The 20,661-nt window shown below is 40.5% G+C and overlaps 1 protein-coding gene across 2 annotated transcripts in view; it reads right to left on the reverse strand.

Moving 5' to 3' along the window:
- The window catches only part of adamts17 (ADAM metallopeptidase with thrombospondin type 1 motif, 17), a 107,464-nt gene that overhangs the window by 51,289 nt on the left and 35,514 nt on the right, over nt 1-20,661 (reverse strand). For both annotated transcript variants that reach the window (XM_080496351.1, XM_080496350.1), the window contains exons 7-8: nt 11,695-11,738; nt 3,429-3,534 (exon numbers count right to left, since the gene is read on the reverse strand). In XM_080496351.1, coding sequence (XP_080352477.1) covers nt 3,429-3,534; nt 11,695-11,738 — 150 coding nt within the window. The remainder of the gene's footprint in view (nt 1-3,428; nt 3,535-11,694; nt 11,739-20,661) is intronic.

Here is a 20,661-nt window from a genome sequence, read left to right on the forward strand (position 1 = left end):
CATCCTACATAGACACACCTGCAACATATTGATGGAGGCGAGCCGGAGCCCGAGGGGAGCTCCGACAGGATCTCTCACTTGCAGTTCATCTGTGCACGCACAACTGTTGTCTGTCTGACAGATACAAATGGAGAGCGACAGAGGAAGGAGTGTGTACTGAAACGGGGAGGATTTCACTTGGGCACAGTTTCCGTGTGTGTGTGTGTGTGTGTGTGTGTGTGTGTGTGTGTGTGTGTGTGTGTGTGTGTGTGTGTGTGTGTGTGTGTGTGTGTGTGTGTGTGTGTGTGTGTGTGTGTGTGTGTGTGTGTGTGTGTGTGTGTGTGTGTGTGTGTGTGTGTGTGTGTGTGTGTGTGTGTGTGTGTGTCTGTGTTTCCATCCAAAGCCGTGACCTACATTTGTAAATTAAAAACAACAACCTCGCCTGAAATCCAGGCACAGGCTCAGAAACGAATGAATTACAAGTGCAGGCTGTTTGTCTCCAGTCGAACTTCGAGTGCGATATAATTGCATTTCAGGATTGATACTTGTCCTTTTCCACTGCAGAGGGTGGTGCGGTTCCCTCCCCCAGGAGAAGGAGCACATCTGTGGTACACAACTGTGCAAGTAAAGACAATCGGTGTTCACAGAGTGGAAATATTAGAATGATATGAAAACAAAATTAAATGGTGAGGTAGGAAGTGGTTAGCATTTTCCTACCAACAGCGAAAAAGCCCAGGCTGGGTGATTATGGGCCAGACTTGAGTATACATGTTCTGCCTGTGTTTGTGAGGGTGTGCTACAGGTACTTTGGTTTTCTTTCACAATCACATGCTTTGTCAGTTAAGTGGTGGCTCTTCATCTGTTGTGTATGTCTGTATATTTAATGAAATATCCTATATCCCGCTAGTTCATGGGATATAGGAGATGAATGGATGAGTTATTTGATCAGATCTTGACTTATTGTGTCTCTTCATTACAGACAGAAACTGATTTGCCTTTTTTAGACAAGTAATATAGTTTTAGACAAGGTAAGATGTACAAAGTACAAATAAGCTCGTAAAATAGGAGATGTGATCAAACCGTGAAATGTAATATGCAAGTTAGCCCAGGAGGGAAAGTAATGGTTCTTTTACAGCGGTTGTTGCAGATTACAGTTTGTTTGGAGTGTAGTTTGCTCACACCAACTTTTCTCTTTGAATCAGGTGTGTCAAACAGATTTTAGTTCAGGAGCCACATCGAGCCCAATTTCATCTGCAGTGGATTTATACATGCTACAGCACAGAAAAAAAATGTGCTTGCATTTCATTTTTCTTGGGATTTTTTGACTATCAAACACATCTAGGTCACATAACTCTTCCCAAAGTTAAAAAAAAAAACCTGCATTGTCCTCAGTCTACATGGAGACAAAGTCAGACCATGTAAATTCTTCAAATCAAATCTTGTCCACTGCTTTGATAAAATCATATTCTATGCAACTCTCTCCTTTTTCTTTTTGACGACTTGATCTTTCTCTTTAACCTTTAACAATCTGAATATGGACAGAACCGAGCCGAGGCATGATACAGGACCCCGATGTGTGATTCTACGGGGTGAGCCAGTTTCTGGTGCAGCCTCGATGTGTTGTGTACGTAGTCCCACCGTGTTGGCTCACACATTTACACAGGCTCTGTTTTGCCTCCGTTTCACCTCAGTTACTACTCTGGATGTCGGCACCGAGGCAGAACGCCCCCCCCACCACTCCACTTCTGTGCCATTACTACAGAAGACAGAGTGATGAGGAGGAAGAAATGACAAATTTTGATGTATTTCAATGCACCGGTGGAGAAAATAGAAACACTTCCAATCAACTCCTGGTTTAAATGGTGCTGCTAACATATTAAAGTTGGAAAAAAGGTAGAGCAGCAATGTTTTTCGCAGTGTATCGGATGTACTACGGTGTTCAAGTGAGTGGAAAATCCTCCTGTTCTCTGGGGCATTTCATAAGCTTTACTGTGTTTTAGTCGTCCCATTTGTCTGCATGGGTGCCTCCATTCATTTATCATCTGTGTGAAATCTGCTGCTTTAAATTTGTCATTTGGTTTCATTCCAAACTTCCACACTGTTACAGCCTCTGAGCTAAACTGAGCTGTATACAGTACCTATGAACTGAGCCTCAGAGATCAGCGTTTATACACATACCTTCGTGCTTTAATAGGCACTCGAGGCAAGAAAATGATTCCTGGTAATTTGTGTGCATGATGGGAAGGTGTGATCCCTCCGTAACGTGCGTGCATGTAGGTTAGCAGCGGGATCCCCGGCCTGTGCCAGGTTGTTACCATTTACGCTCCCCAATGCTGGAACGGAGCAGCTTGATAAAAACAGTGATAAGTCCTTTGGAACCAGAAAGCTGCTACAAAGCCTTATAGACTTTGGCAGGATATCCAGATGAATGTGGTGTTACCTCTGTGAGACTATCAGTGTGGACCATAGACACTGCACATGTCCAGCTTTAGAACACATTTATCATTTTTAAAATGAAGAAAAATATAAAATAGTAGCTGTCCCATGTTCACACTGTCAAAATGGAAGTTTCCATCTAAGAAAAACACTTTCTAGAATTTAGATCACACTATGGAAACAAACAACTGCTTCAGTTTTATTTATTTATTTTTTTTAATGCTGGTGAGAGTGAGTGTGTCCAACAGTGTTTGGCTTCACTGTGACATTTTACTCAATCAGAGATCAGAAAGTTTGTCAAAACCTGAGAAGTTACATCACATCTAGTTACTGTTAACGTCACCCCCTCAGCCAAACAGCCACTCCTATAACAATCGTGCAGCACAACAAATGTAGTCATTAATTCAACTCTGCATTGACAAAATGGGAGATCTTAAACTTTGCACCTTAATCAGGTCATCGACAAACTTTTTCAAAGAAATGTATGTAACCTACTGGTCGATGGCAATCAACACTGGCATAAAGGATACAGCATATATAGTTTCCATAAAGGATTTCCTTTACTTATTCACTTCTGTCCACCACAAAGAAGCCTTGAGCTTTAAACTCTATACTGAGGGGATAAACTCTATACTGTCTATCTTGATCTTTTTACATGGTTGAGTAGTAAACCTACATTTGAAGACAGAGTTATGGACTGTTTGATGGTTTGATGATGATGATGATGATGGAGTATTTGGACAAAAGGAGTGGAATATGCATGGTGCTCCCTGTAGTCTCTGCTAATTACTTTAATGTAATAAAGTATAATAAAGTAATGTACACAGTTCGAGTATGTGAATGGGCTGCAGAATGCTAGGTTTTTGGGTTTTTGGTAAGTTAATTACATAAGACCCAACACCTTCTGCACATAAATAAACTCTGTCTGAACTTTGAGGAACACTGAGCATTTTCCCAACAACATCGAGAACATAATATTAAATATAGCTTTTTCAGTTTTTCAGTCAACTTACTTGTGTCCCAGTTCATGTGCGATGGTGAAGGCCAAGTTTAGTCCATTGTCCTCAGCGAGGACACACTTCCTTTTGGCGCTGCAGACCCCTCCCAGATAAGCAATACCTGTAACACAATGACATTATGGCATTGAGTTTGAAAGTTTGAGCAGCAGTTCAACAAAGACCCCCACACACAATACTTTTTGCTGCAAATGCAGTCCAGCTCAGGAGTTCAGGAACTTGAAGCGATGAAGGTTTGAACAAGGTGTATTATTTGATGAAAACAGCTTCGGTCCTCTGCCACTTTAAGTTGGACTAAGTGCTAAAGAAGATAGATGGGTGGCTGGATATTGCAGTACACCAAGTAAACATTCAGGATGAAAAGTATGAACAGCTTACGATCATATTATAGCAACAATCTAATGGACTGATGTATAATGCTCAAAATAAACAGGGTAACATCTGCCTGCAGTGCTGAGAAAGCAGCTTTCTTTGCCTTCTCATTGGCCGGTGGGATTCCCTTTAAATGAAACGGGAAGCTCAGTGTGAGCGAAGCCTTACCATACGCCCTATAAAGCCCATGTGAATCAAACAAAGCTGATTGTGGATACTACGCAGTGAGGTCAGAGGTGTGGCTGAGATTTTCTGCAGCATCAAAGATCCGTTGAAGCCAGCACTTCTGAGGCTAAAGCCCCCAGACAAAAAGCAGCGATCCACAGTGCAGTGCTTATCAGTGCTCGGCTTGGACCTGATGTTGGGGGTGAGCTATCTGATCAAACAGTGATGTGATGGCTCACATAGCTGGCGGCACATTGGGCCAGACAGCCTCAAAAGAGCCACAAAGCCACATCAGCCCTGTGGACACACAGCGCTGTGCGACCCACAAGCAACTTCAGCCGGCCATTTATTTTGCGCTAATTAGCCGTTACAACATGAAGGGCCTTTCGCTGAGCCATTGAATCCCAGGCAGTCAAAACTCCCAGTGCTGACAACACAGACCTGAGTCAGCCTGGAAGAGACGCTTTGTTTGCCCCCTCTCACACACATACACTCACCATTACACATAAAACATGCAAACACTTGTTCACCGCAAAATGACCCCACTGACCTTCATGTCACACTATCCCACATCCACAGACCCCCACACACACTGAAAACCTTGCACACACACACACACACACACACACACACACACACACACACACACACACACACACACACACACACACACACACACACACACACACACACACACACACACACACACACACACACACACACACACACACACACACACACACACACACACACACACACACACACACACACACACAAAAAGCTAGTTAGTTTAAAAAAGTCTTCAAAGTCACAAACATAGTCACACTTCATTAATACTGTATATAATCTATCAAAATCAAACAATCAGCTTTGGCACAAACCCTTTAATACAAGCCTTTAATGTTCCACATTGTGAATCATGTGTTATAAACAGTTCAAACCACAAGTTCCGGTACACTGTATAAAAACACAACCTTTATTTTCTCACTGTCTGAAGTTAAGGGAGATTAAACTTCTCCAGTCTTGGGTCAGATAGGATTCCCCAAATTATTTATATTTGCTAAATGCTACAATAATGAGAGAGAGAGAGTATTTCTTCGAGAATTGTTTGGTTACTTTCTTTGAATTGAAAAATTAACATACTGCCCACACACTCACCAGCCTCTTCAGAAGGAGACTTTCTATTATGATTCTATACAACAGCTCTGCTATAAATTCTTCCTTTACTTTGGCAATAATTAGTCATTTTTATCATCGTCTTTGAGACGTCTTTAGAATATTTTGCCTTCTTGTATACATTGTTAATGTTATCGTCAACAATATCGGAGGCAAATCCTTTCAGGTCAATAAAAACCTCTGTCAGTTCATCCTACTGTTTTAAGTAATTGTGCTTAATGGACTTACAGCCAAATTTTTCTAATCTTTAATTTGCAGAGCAAGAATGTAGTGAATGCCAAAACCCCATCACAATGCAGTCTATTGTTCGCAATATGCATTTTGCATATGTTAATATTGCGATGATAAATTTGATAGATATTGTGCAGTTCAGTTGACAAATACGAAATAGGTAACCGAATTATTAACTCAATGAGTGACCACAAGTATGAGAATTAGCATTAGGACTGTACAATACACAATGATTTATTGTCATTTCATCAATGCACTGTCCACATTATCTGTTGATGCAGGCCTAATTGGCTATCAAAGTTAAGCCACAATACAAAAAAACTTGGCAGCTTTCAAAGTCCACATTTTCGGGCAAGTTTCAACTGATGTTCAACACCAGTATACATGTTTTAACAAGGACACATGGGCTTTATGGGTGAGGACTCCTTTATTTAGTGATAAGGAGTAATATGGCTAGTTTTCAAAGAGGAAGACCAATACCTACGGTTGGTAAGTGTCAGGAAAAGATACAATAATATAGTTGAGTTGCCTAAAGAATGAATGTCCGCTCAAATACATTTTTCTTATCTATGTCAATACAGAGTCTTTCCATGTATAATTGTCCCAAAACGCACAAACAATTCAATACATTTCCCATGATGTATCGTTACTATACCTCAAAAGTCTCAATGAGGCATTATAACTATGTCACTGAGAACACCAGCACAACACCACAATTTGTTGGTACAGTCGTGACTCCACAAATATATTTGTTCCTATTTGCCAGTTGAACTGAACTTTCACTGAGAGAAACAAGCTATTACATAAATCCTTGTTGCTCTCTTCCACACGCTTCCTTTGACTGCAACCTGATAGCACCTAAATTACGCCCACGACCCGGTCAGTAAACGCCAAGTTTCTTTTGTTTTTCTCACTCTCTTTGTTCTCTAAACACTCCTCCTCTGCACAGAGAACTGTATTCTCCTGCCCCCAATCAGTTGTATTCTGAATAACTCGACCTCAACCATATGGGCCCATTCAGACCTTAATGTGTGTTTCTGGTGACCCCACCACATGTGGTGAGCCATGACGTACACTGTTTACACTTGTCATCATCGTGCGTTTTGAGCTAAACAGATTGGATTGAGTTACTGGATTGAGAATGCATTCAACCCACATTCTGTGTAAATTACAAAGCCTATGTGGTCAAATGGTCCCAGGTCACCTCGGGAAGTGGTTTGTGAAACTGTTCACACTTGCCTTTAGGACTTGCACAAAATGCACGTCAATGCAGGTCTGAATGGGCTCTATGAGACTCATTTAATTGTGAGGAGATGCTTAGTTGTTTTTGCTACTCTGCTGAATTGATGCCGGTTTGGCTTCACACAGATGTTGAGTTCTTCACACATGTAGACAGAAGCTCGAGGCTCTCACTTGACATTATTTATCCTTCAACCAAGAAGTTGGTTCTACCCACAAAATAGGAAGGCATAATACAATATTCAGCTTCTCTCTTACTATCATTCTCTAACGCTTCCCACAAACTGCACAGTTGTTGGTGGTCTGAGACGAAAAATCAGCTCGTCTGAGAATCGTTTGTAAAAATCTGCGGTCACGGTTCAAATCCGTTGTGGCTTTGTGAACAATTCTAGGACCGCTGAGACATCATTTGTAAGACCAAGACCGCTATCGGACTGCATTTGATATTTGGGGAGTCACAACGACAGCTGCGATTACGTCAGATTAAACAAACCAATAGTAATGCAGTATGACGTGATGTATGACACTAGAATGCAAACGAAAAATACGAGTACAAAGTGGGGATGCAAAAATGGCTTCCCCAGATGCCACCAATCTAAAATCGCATTGTTTGTGGGAGCCTGAAGGCCATCTTTGTGAGTCAACCTTTCAAGTGGCAAGGCGTCGTTTTTGCATTTTCATTTCAGTAAGGATTTCACGTTTGCGCCATAACAGTTTGAAAACTATGTCCATTCCCATGGATACAGGGGAAACTAATTCTCTTCATACTATGACCATTTCTTCAAACTGACCACTTGTTAAACCAGTGTTTTCATGTTACAATAACAGGTTTTAGTTAAAATGATTGAAATACAATGAATGTGCATGTATTACTACAACTGCAGACCAACTACAAAACCCTTTTGAGTCCACCTAGAATCAAATCAAATGCTAAATGTTTGGAATATTTGGTCACCTTGATGTGAGAGGAACAGAACGCTGGGGGGGATCGAGGTTTTTGAAGCAGGCTGTTTTATGGGGGCTGTGATTACAGCGAAGCTCAAAGTGGGTCACACACTTTGGGCCTGCTTGCACAAAGAGCAGGAGTGTTCTCATTGTGCAGGAAGATTAGCAGATTGAGAGTATTATGTTAGGGCAGAGCCGTGCAGAGCCAGGCATGGCCAGGAGCTGCCACAGTGCCTGACAACGCAGCGCCGTCTCTGTCTACATTAGACTTCCATTACCTCATGGCTCTGTGGATCGCAAAATTACGTGATAAAAGAGTGAGGAAATGCCTCCACACGTCACATGTCGATCTGCTGTGCAAAAGGCAGCGTTTGAGGCCAGTGGAAATTTGAACTAATTCTTCAGTTGTACTTATTGAAAATCCGGCTGCTTCGTCCAAAAAATGGCCTTCAAGGGGAACGGCGCATCGATGGCATCAGCGAGAATGGTCATCGCCAATTTTGAATGAAGCTGTATCTGCTTTACTAATTAGCAGTGGCTTCAGAGTGCAGATGTTATCAATATAAATGGAGAACAGCTGAAAAAGTTACAAAGGAAACGATGGGGTCAGAACGGCTTTCGTCTAAACAGGCTGAAGTGACGGCCCTGCTAAGAGAGAAGAAAGCTGCTCTACCAGTGTATCAGTCCGCCTGCGATCGATGAAATGTGGGATAAATAACCCTGATTATCTGGTTACGATGAGGTCTGTCAGTGGGTGGGGCATTTCAGGCTGCAAGTGGATGTTTTGCCCTCACGGTTGATGTGCTGGATGCAGGAGGAATAAACAATGACGTGAGCTTTGTTGGGAATGATGAGTTCATGTAACGTCAATACTTCTGACAAGCAAGGAGGCAGATCAAAAAAACTGAAAAAATTAATGAAATTACACTTGAGATGTGTATGCCAATACATACTACTAATCTAATTTCCAATCTGAATTCTGCCCTTTGGAATATTTTCAGCATTAAGGTTGCCAATTTTGTTTTATTTTTTATTATTGAAAATAAAGTAATGTGCTAAGTGAGGCAACAATGAGTTGAGCCTCTCCTGAATGTTACTTAACCCAAAGCTTTTTGTTTTCTCACCAATGTTTGTAGAAACTCAGGTGATGTATGACATACTTGGTGAATTGACTTTAAAAAAATTGTAAAAGCAGGAGATGAGGCAAAAAGGGCTTCTGCAGAAACGCAGAAACAGCAGAAATGTCAGAAACACCAAACACTATGTTGTCAGCACGCCAGACCACAAGTTGGCACTGTTGTTTTTGTAATGAAACCACACACGCATGCATGCATGCAGAAAACAATACGCTGTAAACATTAACAATGGGAGTACAAGGAAATCCATATGGACAGACGACCAAGTTGGATTGTTACAGTGACCATCAACTTTAAAACCACCAAGTCCCAAGAGAATATGGACTGGAAATCATGGCACTCTGGAGGTTATAACTCCGTTGTTATTGTTCATGCACAGAACAACTATTTACTATGGTCATGATGCACAGTAGGAGCGAGAGTCGGAGAGTTTTCAAAAAAATTGCTTTTTCAGTGGCCCCAAGCTCCGTTGTGTAAATGAAACGCAAAACACGTTGAATGCGTTGTTGTGTTAATGGTGTCTTCAATCACAAAAAAATGATGAGACTGTGGATAGACTACATTTTATAATGTGTAGTTTTAGAGAACATCAAATAAAAACTCTGGAAATTAGAAAGAAAAAACGGTTTTAAAATGTCTGTATCAGCATATAACCTGAACCGATCCTGAAACCACTGCACTAGTAACTGAATACTGGAGCTGCAGACACGAGGTCAACATGGGATCATTTTGTTAAATGTCAAATGGAATGCAATGCATTTTGGTCCGTTTACCCAACAGCTGTGCTCGGAGTCACAATACACAACTTTTTGAAAACAGTTCGACACCGACCAAAATGTTGAGGAAGGACAGTGTGAAGGAGTTTCAATATTTACAGCCTACATATTAATTATGATTATTTTAGATTTTTTTTTTTCCACTATTAGTGTTTTATATGCATGTTTCATGTTGAGCATTTCACCCAAAGATGTTCTTGTGGTTGATAAAACAAAGTCTTAAAAATGACCAAACGTGGTAGACTGTTTTCACACTATTTGTTTTTTCCTAATTTGTTCAACTGCAAAGCATTTCTATTGTTTTCCTTATATAGTCAATGTAAAATGGTGTTGCTGTTATTGCTCTGCCTTAGCTCCCAATAAAAATATTCATCTTAAAAAAAATATTTCCAGCACACTGTTCCCTGGGAGCATCCATAGCTGGTTTTATCACATAAAAAAAAAAGCAGCTACTTATGGGCCTCAATGAAAACGTCATTGTTTTCAGCATTTCTGCCATTTCCATGTAAATGGAAAGCAGCCACGTTCTGATAAATTTGCATTTACATGCGATCGTGCGGTATGTCTGTATGTGCGGGCATGTAATGCTTGTGTGGGGAAGAGACGAAAGCAGGGTGCATTGTGGGAAGATGGTGAGCAGGTGGGTAGAGTCTGCGGCTTCAGGCAATGATTATTCAGAGTTAAATATCTCAACGCAACTGAACCGCAATTAAAATCATGATGCATGTTCTTTCAAATTGCACAGGAATAGGACACGCAGGCACACAGACGGCGGAATACCTCAATAACTACTGAGCGCACACACATATACACACAGTCATACTCGAGGAAACTGCTCATAAAAGAGATGAGAGATGAGGGGCCTCTCTTAATTTGAGCTCAGTGAGACATCTTTCAGCTCCTGAGCTGTGAGCTGCTGGAGCAGTGTGCCCGAGGATCTGAGGACAGCTGGAAGTGTCAAAGCCATTAAACACACACTTAAAACTTACCTCTGCAGACTGGCTTTTAATTAAGAGATGGCTTTAATGTTATCTTTGTGATATGTTTGTATCTTCTTCACTGAGCCACGACACTCACTATGCGCTCCACAGTCACGCAAATTAATTTACTGCGTCTCATTTCCAGCTCCTCCAGCTCTGCATGGAGATTCATGTCCATCAACTGCCCAGGTTATTATGGCACTACTTTACCACTACCGATGAAACTGAGCTGTGCATGGCCCCTGAACTAAAATGACTTTTGACACCCCGTGCTTCAAATGGTTTAAACAAAACCCAAGATGTGAGAAACCCATGTGATGAAGATCTTCATATGGAAAGTATATTTAAGTATGAGCACTGTATCTTTAAAACATGCGAGACACAGTGTGCCTTCCGCTGGCTATTACACAACTGTTATATATATATATATATATATATATATATATATATATATAGAGAGAGAGAGAGAGATATCTATATATTGTTGCATCATTCTGACCTTCAAGCAGTTATGTGCAAATTTTCCACCCACACGGTTAGAAACATTTCTCTCCATAATCCCACTTGTCCTGGCGACTTTGTTTTCATCCCCATGATGAAGTTCAGTCTGAAGTGTATCAGTCTAATGCAGTAAAATAGATTCAGAGCACATCACAGACTGTGCTCCAGTTTTTTGAAGTTGGTGATTTCCAGGGAGGAGGCATGCGGGGAGCAGTCTAGGCTATAACTTCAAAAACTAATGGTGGCCACATTTATACAGCTTTGACTTCTTACATTTTTTTTTAAGGCTGCAGCCACTAAACATCTGGATCTAATCTCAGACATGAAGAAGACAAGCACAGGTTGTCTCACATCAAGTATAGACGTTAAAGGCTCACAGAAGTTATGCATTGGGAGAAACTATGTCATCTTTTTCCTGGTTCAGGTTAAACCAGCAGAATGAATGGCCGTCTACTTTCTAGCTTTTCAGTCTTTATGGGAGCAGAAAACTGGGCGACTACTCTCCTAATGCAAACCATGCAACTCTTGTGTCTGACAGACCGTAAATAAAGGGGTGGTTAACTCATCTAAGTTCAGGGGCCACATCCAATCCCAGTTTTATCTTGACTGGACTGGTAAAATAGTGCTCTAATAACTTTTTTTTTTTTTACTTTTTCTTTCTTCTACTGTATATTCATCATAATACAATCCAATGCAAGTCCATCTGAAATTAATGGGATTTGAGATGATCCTTGGTACTCACCCACAGTGTCACAGGGTTCGTCTTTATGAACACAGAAATCTGTCCTGAAAGAGAAAAAAAAAAAAGAAAGACGCCAAAGATTAATTGAAAGAAATTATTAATGTGAATAATATACTGTCTACAACTTATCAATGTTATGTTACTAAAGAACCAATGTGAGAAGTGAAAATAATACTCGCATTTCAGCCACTTGGTTATTTTGAGAGAAAGTGGTAGTTGGTGCAAACATCTTTGTAAAGAAAAACCCATGTACCCAGTTTTCACGTTTTTCGTTTAATTCTTTGTTTGCAGTAGTTTAAACTATTTCATTCATTCTTAGCCAGTTTACCATATTTAACAGTTTTAGCTGTTTTTAAGCGAGTCTTTAAACTGATCAAATAAAAATTATACAAAATGTATTTATTGACATATAATTGTCCGAAAATCTCAAGGCGCCACTACAGAGATGCTGAATCAAAGATTGACCCCTGCCCCAATCTGATCAACAATGCAACTTTAAAGGCTTGATGGAGACTGGCTTAATTATTCCATAAAGTCCAGTCTGTAACCATGCGAGTGTAACGCTCAAACATGAAGCTGTACTAAACTTTACTTTTTCTTTGTTGTGGTGTAGAGTATACCGGATGAAAATGTTGATATTTTCACAAAAACAAAAAATTAGTATGGTAAATGACTCCAATCTCATCATAAAGCCAATTTTAATGAAAGCGTCTGGTGCAAAATACAGTGAAAAGTCCAGAAAACTTCTCCTATAGCTGTTGCATTCTGGCTGTTTTTAAAAACTCCCGCCCCCCCAACAGCATGGCTTTGATGCAAATGCTACTTTACTAGTTTTCATGACAGCCTCACTGCCATCTCACCCCAGATCTCAGAGTTGTGTCCCCTTCGCCTGAGAAATGCGTTAAAGAATCAATGTTTTTTTTTGTTGTTTTTTTTTTTTACTGGTTGGTTTGCCGGCCTGATTGGAGCGACTCCCGGGTCGGTTTTAGCCCACGATCCTTAACACCCCCCATTTTTAGACTAGCCTTCAATCACTTAGGTTTATGTCTGCACCCAAACACTGCAGTTCTAAAACACACAGAAAGCAGTTTCATGGCTGACCTCAGCAATGACATGAGAAGGTTTGACGCTTTTGCCTTCATGTCTGTTCAGACGACCATCACGGAAGGTATTCCTCTGAGCTGTCTCTCAAAATGGTGTGAAAACCGTCTGGTGACCATAATATATGGTGCACATACGAAAAAGACATCACAGGGTCCCTGACACTGCCCTCACACAGACACCTGGAGGTATGCGAGCAGGCCTCAATGCTACACAAGTACCCGGGAACACTTTCACAGCGGTCTCAAGACTATATTGACGTTTTTCTTCACTACTGTGAGCTTCTTTTTGCCTCTGCAAACACTTTGTCTGCATCAACATGGCCAAATGAGCAGATTTTCCTTTATTGCATGTATGTGCAGCCCAGAAGAAGAAGCACACTTTCATCAACAGCCATTTGGCATTTTAATGCATTGTTAATTGCAAGCAGATAACAAGAGAAGGTTTAGAAATATGGCTTCATCACATGGGAGTCAAACATCAAGCAGCAAGTAAGAATCACTGAAAAGTAGAAAGTTGAGTACGCCTTTGTTGCTGTTGCAGCTCTTTTGCTTCACTTACAAGTTTATTCGAGGAAAACAATTAAGGGGAAGTACTTCATTACCACAACTGAAGGAAAATGAACACAACTCTGAAGTATTGCAAGAAAAAACAGGAAACAAACAGTAAAGAAACAAGCTTTTCTTCAGCTTTAAAGTAGTTTGGATCATGGTTGAAAAAGCAGGTCAAATACCATGAAATAACCCCGTCGAACTTAAAATCGGACCGATTGGAGCTTAGCTAGAAAGACGTGTTACTTTACACCTTCAGTCTGGTGAGATCAAATGTCTTGACACAGATGCAATTTAATGGCTGCAGTCCATTAAATGACGGCAGTGCATTAAACCATATGTGTGTTATTCACATCGTATAGGCCTACATTTCAAAGCATATGAGGGAAAATACTAAAATATCCAACATTTCAACCTGTCAGACATTGACCTGGAAAAAAAAAAACAGGTGTGGAGGGGAAAAGTTTAGAGTCTTAAACATTTAAAGCGGCGGGTTTTTACAACCCGCGCCAATGCAGAGTGCTCTAACACCACTGTGACGATAGCGGAGGAAGAGCGGTTCTCACTGACATGTGGGAGTGCTCAGCTAGGTGTGAACAGCTGCACGTCAGCATCTGGGAGCCAGACTTCAATGAGATACGACTGTCACCATGGTGGTTTCATAAAATGTTGTGAACATATGCACATGAACTGAGCATATTTGATTATTACATGTTAGAAGAACTGGAGGATGGTGGTAAAACAAGACCCTGAACAGGGTTCTTATTTTGAAAGCTTTACAAAAAGTGTCAAGCATCAAAAGTATCAAAAGATTGGTAGTATTGACATCTTACTCTTTTCTGGTTTTTAGGAGTCTTTTAATCTCATTCTGATTTTGTTGAGGCCATGAGAGGAAATAAGTCAACATTAAAATATAGATGATTGATGGTAACCAACTATGTAAAATGTTTTAATTACATATTAAAAGTCTAATGATGTGCATGAGGCCTTGTTTACAAGACGTTTTCAACTGAAAATGTGAAATTGCATTTTGGGTTCTGTTTACACGTTACAGTGCTTGGAGCCACTTTTTAAAAATATGTGAGACGGCAGAAACACCGCTACTGTCCATGATCACCTATAGTTGACAGTCACTGTAATCAAAAATCCAACTTGGTCGTCTGTCCAAACGAATGCCCTTGTACTCCCATTGTTAAGGTTTATGATGTATCAATTTCTGTTCGTGTGTGTGTGTGTGTGTGTGTGGATTCATCACAAAAACAACCCACATTGCCAACTCGTGGCCCAACAAGAAAACTACATTGTTTTTAGCATTTCCACCATGCATGTATAAACAGACATCATTTTCAAAATGTTGCCATATAAAAACAAAGGTTTTTCTAAAATAAAATGTAAAAATTATAGTTAGCATGTTGGGCCACTAGTGTCTGTTGTTTTTGTAATGAAATCGCACATATGCAAAGAACAATATACTATAAACATTAATGATGGCAAGTATACAGAGTCATGGACGTTTGGTATGGATGGGTGACTTAGTTGGATTGCTATTGCGGGGTGACTTAACTAGAAAACTACCAAGGCTTAGCGTTTTGAAAAAGTTGCATTTGGGAACTATTTTCAAAACATTGCATTTTAAGAAGCTCTGAGTCCCATTGTCTAAATGGACACATCAAAACACAACAAAAGTTTCCAATTTTCACTTGAAAACATGATGTAGATGGGGTCTAAACCTCTAATGAGATGTGACCACTGGGCATCCTAATCAGAAACCACCTTAACTGGCCCCTCTCAACGTGGAAAAGTAGTAGCTTGACTTTAAGCCTGCCAGCCTGCAGAAAAAAACAAAAAAACAACAACTAATTTCATCCTTCTGCATCCACAATCCTAATCCTTTGGTCATGACTCAAAGTTCTTGACCATAAGTGAATGTAGGAATGAAAACCGATTGGTAAACAGAGAGCTTTGTTTTAAAGTTGGGCTCCTTCTGCATCCCTGCAGATATATTCTGGATCTGCAGCCGAGCCCACAACCCCTCCCCCTCCTATCACTCGTGGACATCAGGAAACCAAATTTACAACAGATTGGCCTATTACAAAAGAAAATCCACCTCTGTGATTGACTAAAGGCCAAGAGCTGGATCCAATAAAGACGCTGACATCTGATGCAGACGTTCAAAGAATAATGCTGAGTCGGAGCAGTTTCTTAGCGAGAATGGTACAGGCGTTGTTTGTATAGCAAATGTAGCTCGTTTTGCACACATGTGCATGTTGGTGATTAGAAAATTGGTGGCCTGGCAGATTACTATCTTAAAGCAACGAAGCACAACTGAGGTATCGACTATCAGTCAGGATGTGAGAGAAAATACTACAGTGTGATTTTGTATGTATTCTATACAACATTGCTGTTCTCAGTCCTCAGCTGTCACTTTGACTGCTTAGCAAATCCAACCTTATAATAGGAATTCACATTGAGCAAAATTCTCAAGACGCAGCTTCTGTAACCTGCCGAAGAATTCAGAATGATGACAACTCCTTTGTGCCAAACTATGCAAAAAGAGCAAATGTAGTCATGTGCCACGCCAAACTGTGTACTTTATAAAGTTGAGACGAGGCTCAAAACTGCTAAAGCATACTTGTTTTTTTGCATGTTAAAGTTTCCAAAAAAAAGAAAATAAATAAAGCCTTGTATGCTCAGTGAAAGCGAAGGGACAAGGTGGTCTGAGCAGATCTGGCAGAAAATTATATACAAACAAACAGACTATCAGACGGTCTCAGCAGCTTGATATTTTCTTACTACAGTTACAAATGCTATTACAATGTTTATTGTTCAGTGGGCTGTAACAAATTCCCCCAAAGTGTCCAGAAAGAGAAAAATCTCTTCCAAGAGTAAGAGAGGCATAGCGCTAATTGAGAGACGAGTCATGGAAAATCTTGCGAACAGACACAGACTGAAGTCCAAGTTCAAGGTAGTTATCAGTGTTTCATTGTCCCATCCATCCAGCCTTGTGACAGACTGTTGGCTCAATTAATGAAGACTCAAGTGATCATGTTGACAAGCGACAATTCTTCTTCAAGAGAAGGATGTTGATTTTCCAAGGAAAGTCAATCTCCATGCTTACAGGCAAGATGAAAACAATTTAATAAATAAAACCTTCCAAGGAAAAGATTAATAGACAAAGAAAAAGAACTCAAGAACATGGAAAGCTTGATTTCATCTTCATTGCTGCATCTGGTTCTTCCAATCTGTGCAGATAATAGTTTGATGACCATCTGAAGCAGAGACTGATGAACGTCAGAAATGTCAGATTGACGAATGACTTAAAACATAACCCAAAATAGCGAGAAATAAATTATCAGCTTCCATCAACTGATAAGGATCACCTACTATTTTGGGTCTATCACTCACATCCAACTCTGTAGAAGCCGTGGGGATCTTTCCAGGACACATCGCTTGAGGAAATGATAGGGAGGGAGATGCCGCTATTCAACCAAAAGCCCTTGTGAAATCGTTGGGGAAGATGATGAACGGATTGCGCTTCCTATGAGATCTGTTCTGTGTGCTAACAAACATGAGAGGAACAATAAGTCTTGAGAAGAAAATCACTTGAACGCATCACTCACAGTCGTCAGCTGCTGGATTTCTGGACCACAGAAAGCAGCACAAGACAAAGTCACGAAGAGCAGAAATATCACTTTTAGGCTAGTTTTGAAGAAGCAGAGGCGCTCAAAACAGTATGTAGCTCCATGCGGATCTAGAATCTGACAGCATGAAGCCTATTAACCCGTAAAAATCCATAAATTAGCCGCATCATTTTATAAGCCGCGAGGTTCAAAGCGTGTGAAAAAAGTAGTGGCGTATAGTCCAGAAACGATGGTATAAATCAACAACTGGATCAGAAATCACAAAAATAACACATATTTTAAGTACTACACATAAGGGTTGCAGTGATTCGTTTTTATAGTCAGTAAATTAAAAACGGATAGGTTTTCATTGGTGTATGAACTAAAAGTCTGCAACATAAAATGCCTATTTCCTATTTAGTGGAACTTCATGTGTGTGACGTTGCCACATGAACGAATCCTGCAGTCTCCACCGTGAGGAGCAGCGAGAGTCTAACTTAAAGCCTCGTTAAGCCTCAGCAGGACGTGGTGACGGCGAACTGTTTGCCTTCTCGGGTGGATGCAAAGATTTTAAACACAATGTAAATGGATTGCGATTGAGAAAGCTTCCTGTGACAAACGCTGCAGACAAGAAGTCAAGAAGTCGTAGGCGTGTCAGAAAAACATTTCAATTCGAAGCATACACAGCAATTAAACTGGAAATGGTTCTAAAATTAAAAGCACAGCACAATGGTATAAATAATTCTTCCAATCAACAATGAAAGCGTTCCTACAGTTGGCTGGAGCCAAGAGAAACTGCCTCTGATGACATCTCACTGAGCTGATGCCAGACTGATTGGTTTCATCTTTACAAACTCTGTGACACGATGCAAATCTGTTTGGGGATGATGTGGCAAAGCTCCTCAGAAGAGAATTTAATGTTACAAATGCAGTTCACATATGAACATCAAGTTTTTGTTTCTTTCTCACCCGATGCTTTTCAATGATGGTACTGAGAACTTACAGAATTCACCGACGTTGATCTTTAGATACTTGAACCAGCGAGTTTCCCAAACGGGACTTGAAAAGCTTATTTATGAGGAATAAAACCAATTGTAAATCCATAAAAAGAAGATGTGAGGGATGACTGTTGTGTGCCGTAATTAAGAAGTTGTGACGGTATGCCGACCCATTCATCACATCGGCTTTTAACTGTTCAAGAGTTTAAAAAGAAAAACACTGAACTTGACTGACATTTGTAAATTCAGAAAAAGGGAAACTAATCCCTGCAGCCCAATAATCCTTAAATAGCACCTGAAATATCTCATACGCACCACCACAGCGAAGCCGGGAGTACACACTCCTGGTGCCGCCTTGATGCATAAATTCTAATGACGTCTCACTTGACACCACATTTCTCACATGCATTTCCTCCAGTGAAGTTCTGCACTCGCAGGTTTCAGTGGCTCGTAGTTGACCCTGTCATCAATGTTATTACAGCCAGCGTGGCTCAGGTAAAGTCCGGGCCGTGATTAACAGCTGAGGCGGTGCTGGATTCACATGTCTGGACTTTTTACTAACGGCCAAGAGAGGTTGGAAAATTGACTATTCACATCACATGTCATCACATGACATTTTGATCTAAGAATGTGTCACACTCGCAGGTATATGCAGCTTCACCTTCCTTCAAATCTCCCATGATGCACCACTGAGCAGCATCTACAAGCAGAATAGTCTTTATTTTCTCGCTCGGATGATGAAGTCGTGACCTGCTCTGCGCTACCTCTGATAAGAGGTAGAGTAGGATGAGACATGACGAGACAAATATTGCAAACCGATAAGTCGTTCTGGAATGATGTGACAACGAGCAAATAATGTGGGCAGTTTTTCCCTAACTTGACTCGTTTTACAAGATACTGTTTCTCAAAGAAGTTGTGTTTCTGGGCCACATCAATAGTTGAAAAAAATCGAGGGCACACCCACGTCTCCAGGGATCAATACACCACTGGTCACACTGCAACATAAAAAGTTCTACATTATATTGACACATATTGGTTCTTTGTTCCATGTGGCAGCAATGTAACCTGTTAAAATTCCATTTTTTCGTCACGGTTACCTTTTATCAAAATGGTTCAACTGAACCCAAAGACCTGCACCAACAGACACGGGTTCCAGCACAAGTGGATGGAATCCCAATAAGAAAACAAACGGAACTAAAACCACTCAATGAGGCAAAACGATGGAAACTGACCAACTCTGAATTTACATGCAAGGAAACTGCAAAAGTTTGATACTTTAACAAGATTGAGTGGCTCACCACGTGTCATTATTATTACTTGTGAAATCAAATACAAAGGACTATTGATGAACGACTCGGACAGAATAAGCTGTATACACAATACCAACAAATTAGTATAAATTAGTTAATAAATGCTCCATTACGTTTGCCAGCTGGTCTCTAACGGCTTGCTGTACGTTGCTGGACCGCAAACAGCGACTGAACGAAAACAGTAAAACTGAGGGCCTGTAAAACTGAACAATAAGCCGAGAGGAGACAAAACTGTCTCTCTTCTCAGAAAACCTCTATTACCACGGCTTTACAGCACCATATTTCTTTGCAAAATGACTGATTTAAAGGGCTTTAAAGTTTAAAGACGTGCTGTATTAATTACAGCCAATGATAAAAAAGTTTATATGAATCTTTCCATTTGAGGCATAAATTATTTAACTTTCAAACAACTTTGTGCCATGCGAATCAAAATGTTCAAGAAGTCTTGAAAACCAAATTAGTTCCAAAACAGAGAACCTTCTCAAACAACCACGAAGAACTTTGTCATTATCTTAATGTCCGTCTTGGGAATGTGAAGCTCTGTTCATTGCGGTATGGTGGACAAAGCATCATAATTTACGGGCTGCCTTGCTGCAAGAGACCCTCTGAATTGAGCTCAGTTCCTCATTTGAAGCAGATATCTTAATAATCTGGTGAACCTGAAAAATTTCTGTGAGGAGCAATTATCCAAAGTTCCTCCTCAATGTTTCAGATGTGACCATCAGCCAAATGGAGGCATGGAGGCGAGGGGTGGAGGGTTGCTCAGTTAGAGAAGTGCATTATCTTTCAACAGTAATGTTTTATTCCCCATTTCAACCTGCCCAGATTTCAAATTATCCGCAATTAACCCCATCCAATCCCAATGGAGCTTGCATGGTGGCATTGATGTGCGTGCTTCCGTGTGCGTGTGTGTGTGTAAGTGTATGTGTAAGTGCTTTGAGATTTTCAAGCAATTAAATATGTCCCATAGGTATCAAAGCCACTTCAACATCAATGTCTATTCATATTCAAAGTCCTGATGTTCGGAGACGTCTCACAGCCGAGGCATCATGTCTGAACATGGTCATATGTCTTGAAGCTACTTAGAAACAAAGCAAATCATCTTCCATGGCATGTAACGAAATCCAGATTGAGATGTGACAAGTCATTTAATCCAGGATTCACCTGTTTCTAGACGTTGGCTGTGTTCAATATGCCACTAGTGTGTATTGTACAATTCATATTCTGTGCAGCCTGCTGTACTGTACATTCCTTGAGTGGCATGAAGCCATCCAGAGGCAAGTATCTTATATCTTGTTCCCTTTTTCTAAGAGGCTGTTAATGAGCTGTCGGAGACATTCTGCAGGTGTGTCATCCACTGAGCGGCAATGTGAAATTTAAAACCCGA

This window comes from Blennius ocellaris, assembly GCF_963422515.1.
Source record: "Blennius ocellaris genome assembly, chromosome: 1".
NCBI lineage: Eukaryota > Metazoa > Chordata > Actinopteri > Blenniiformes > Blenniidae > Blennius > Blennius ocellaris.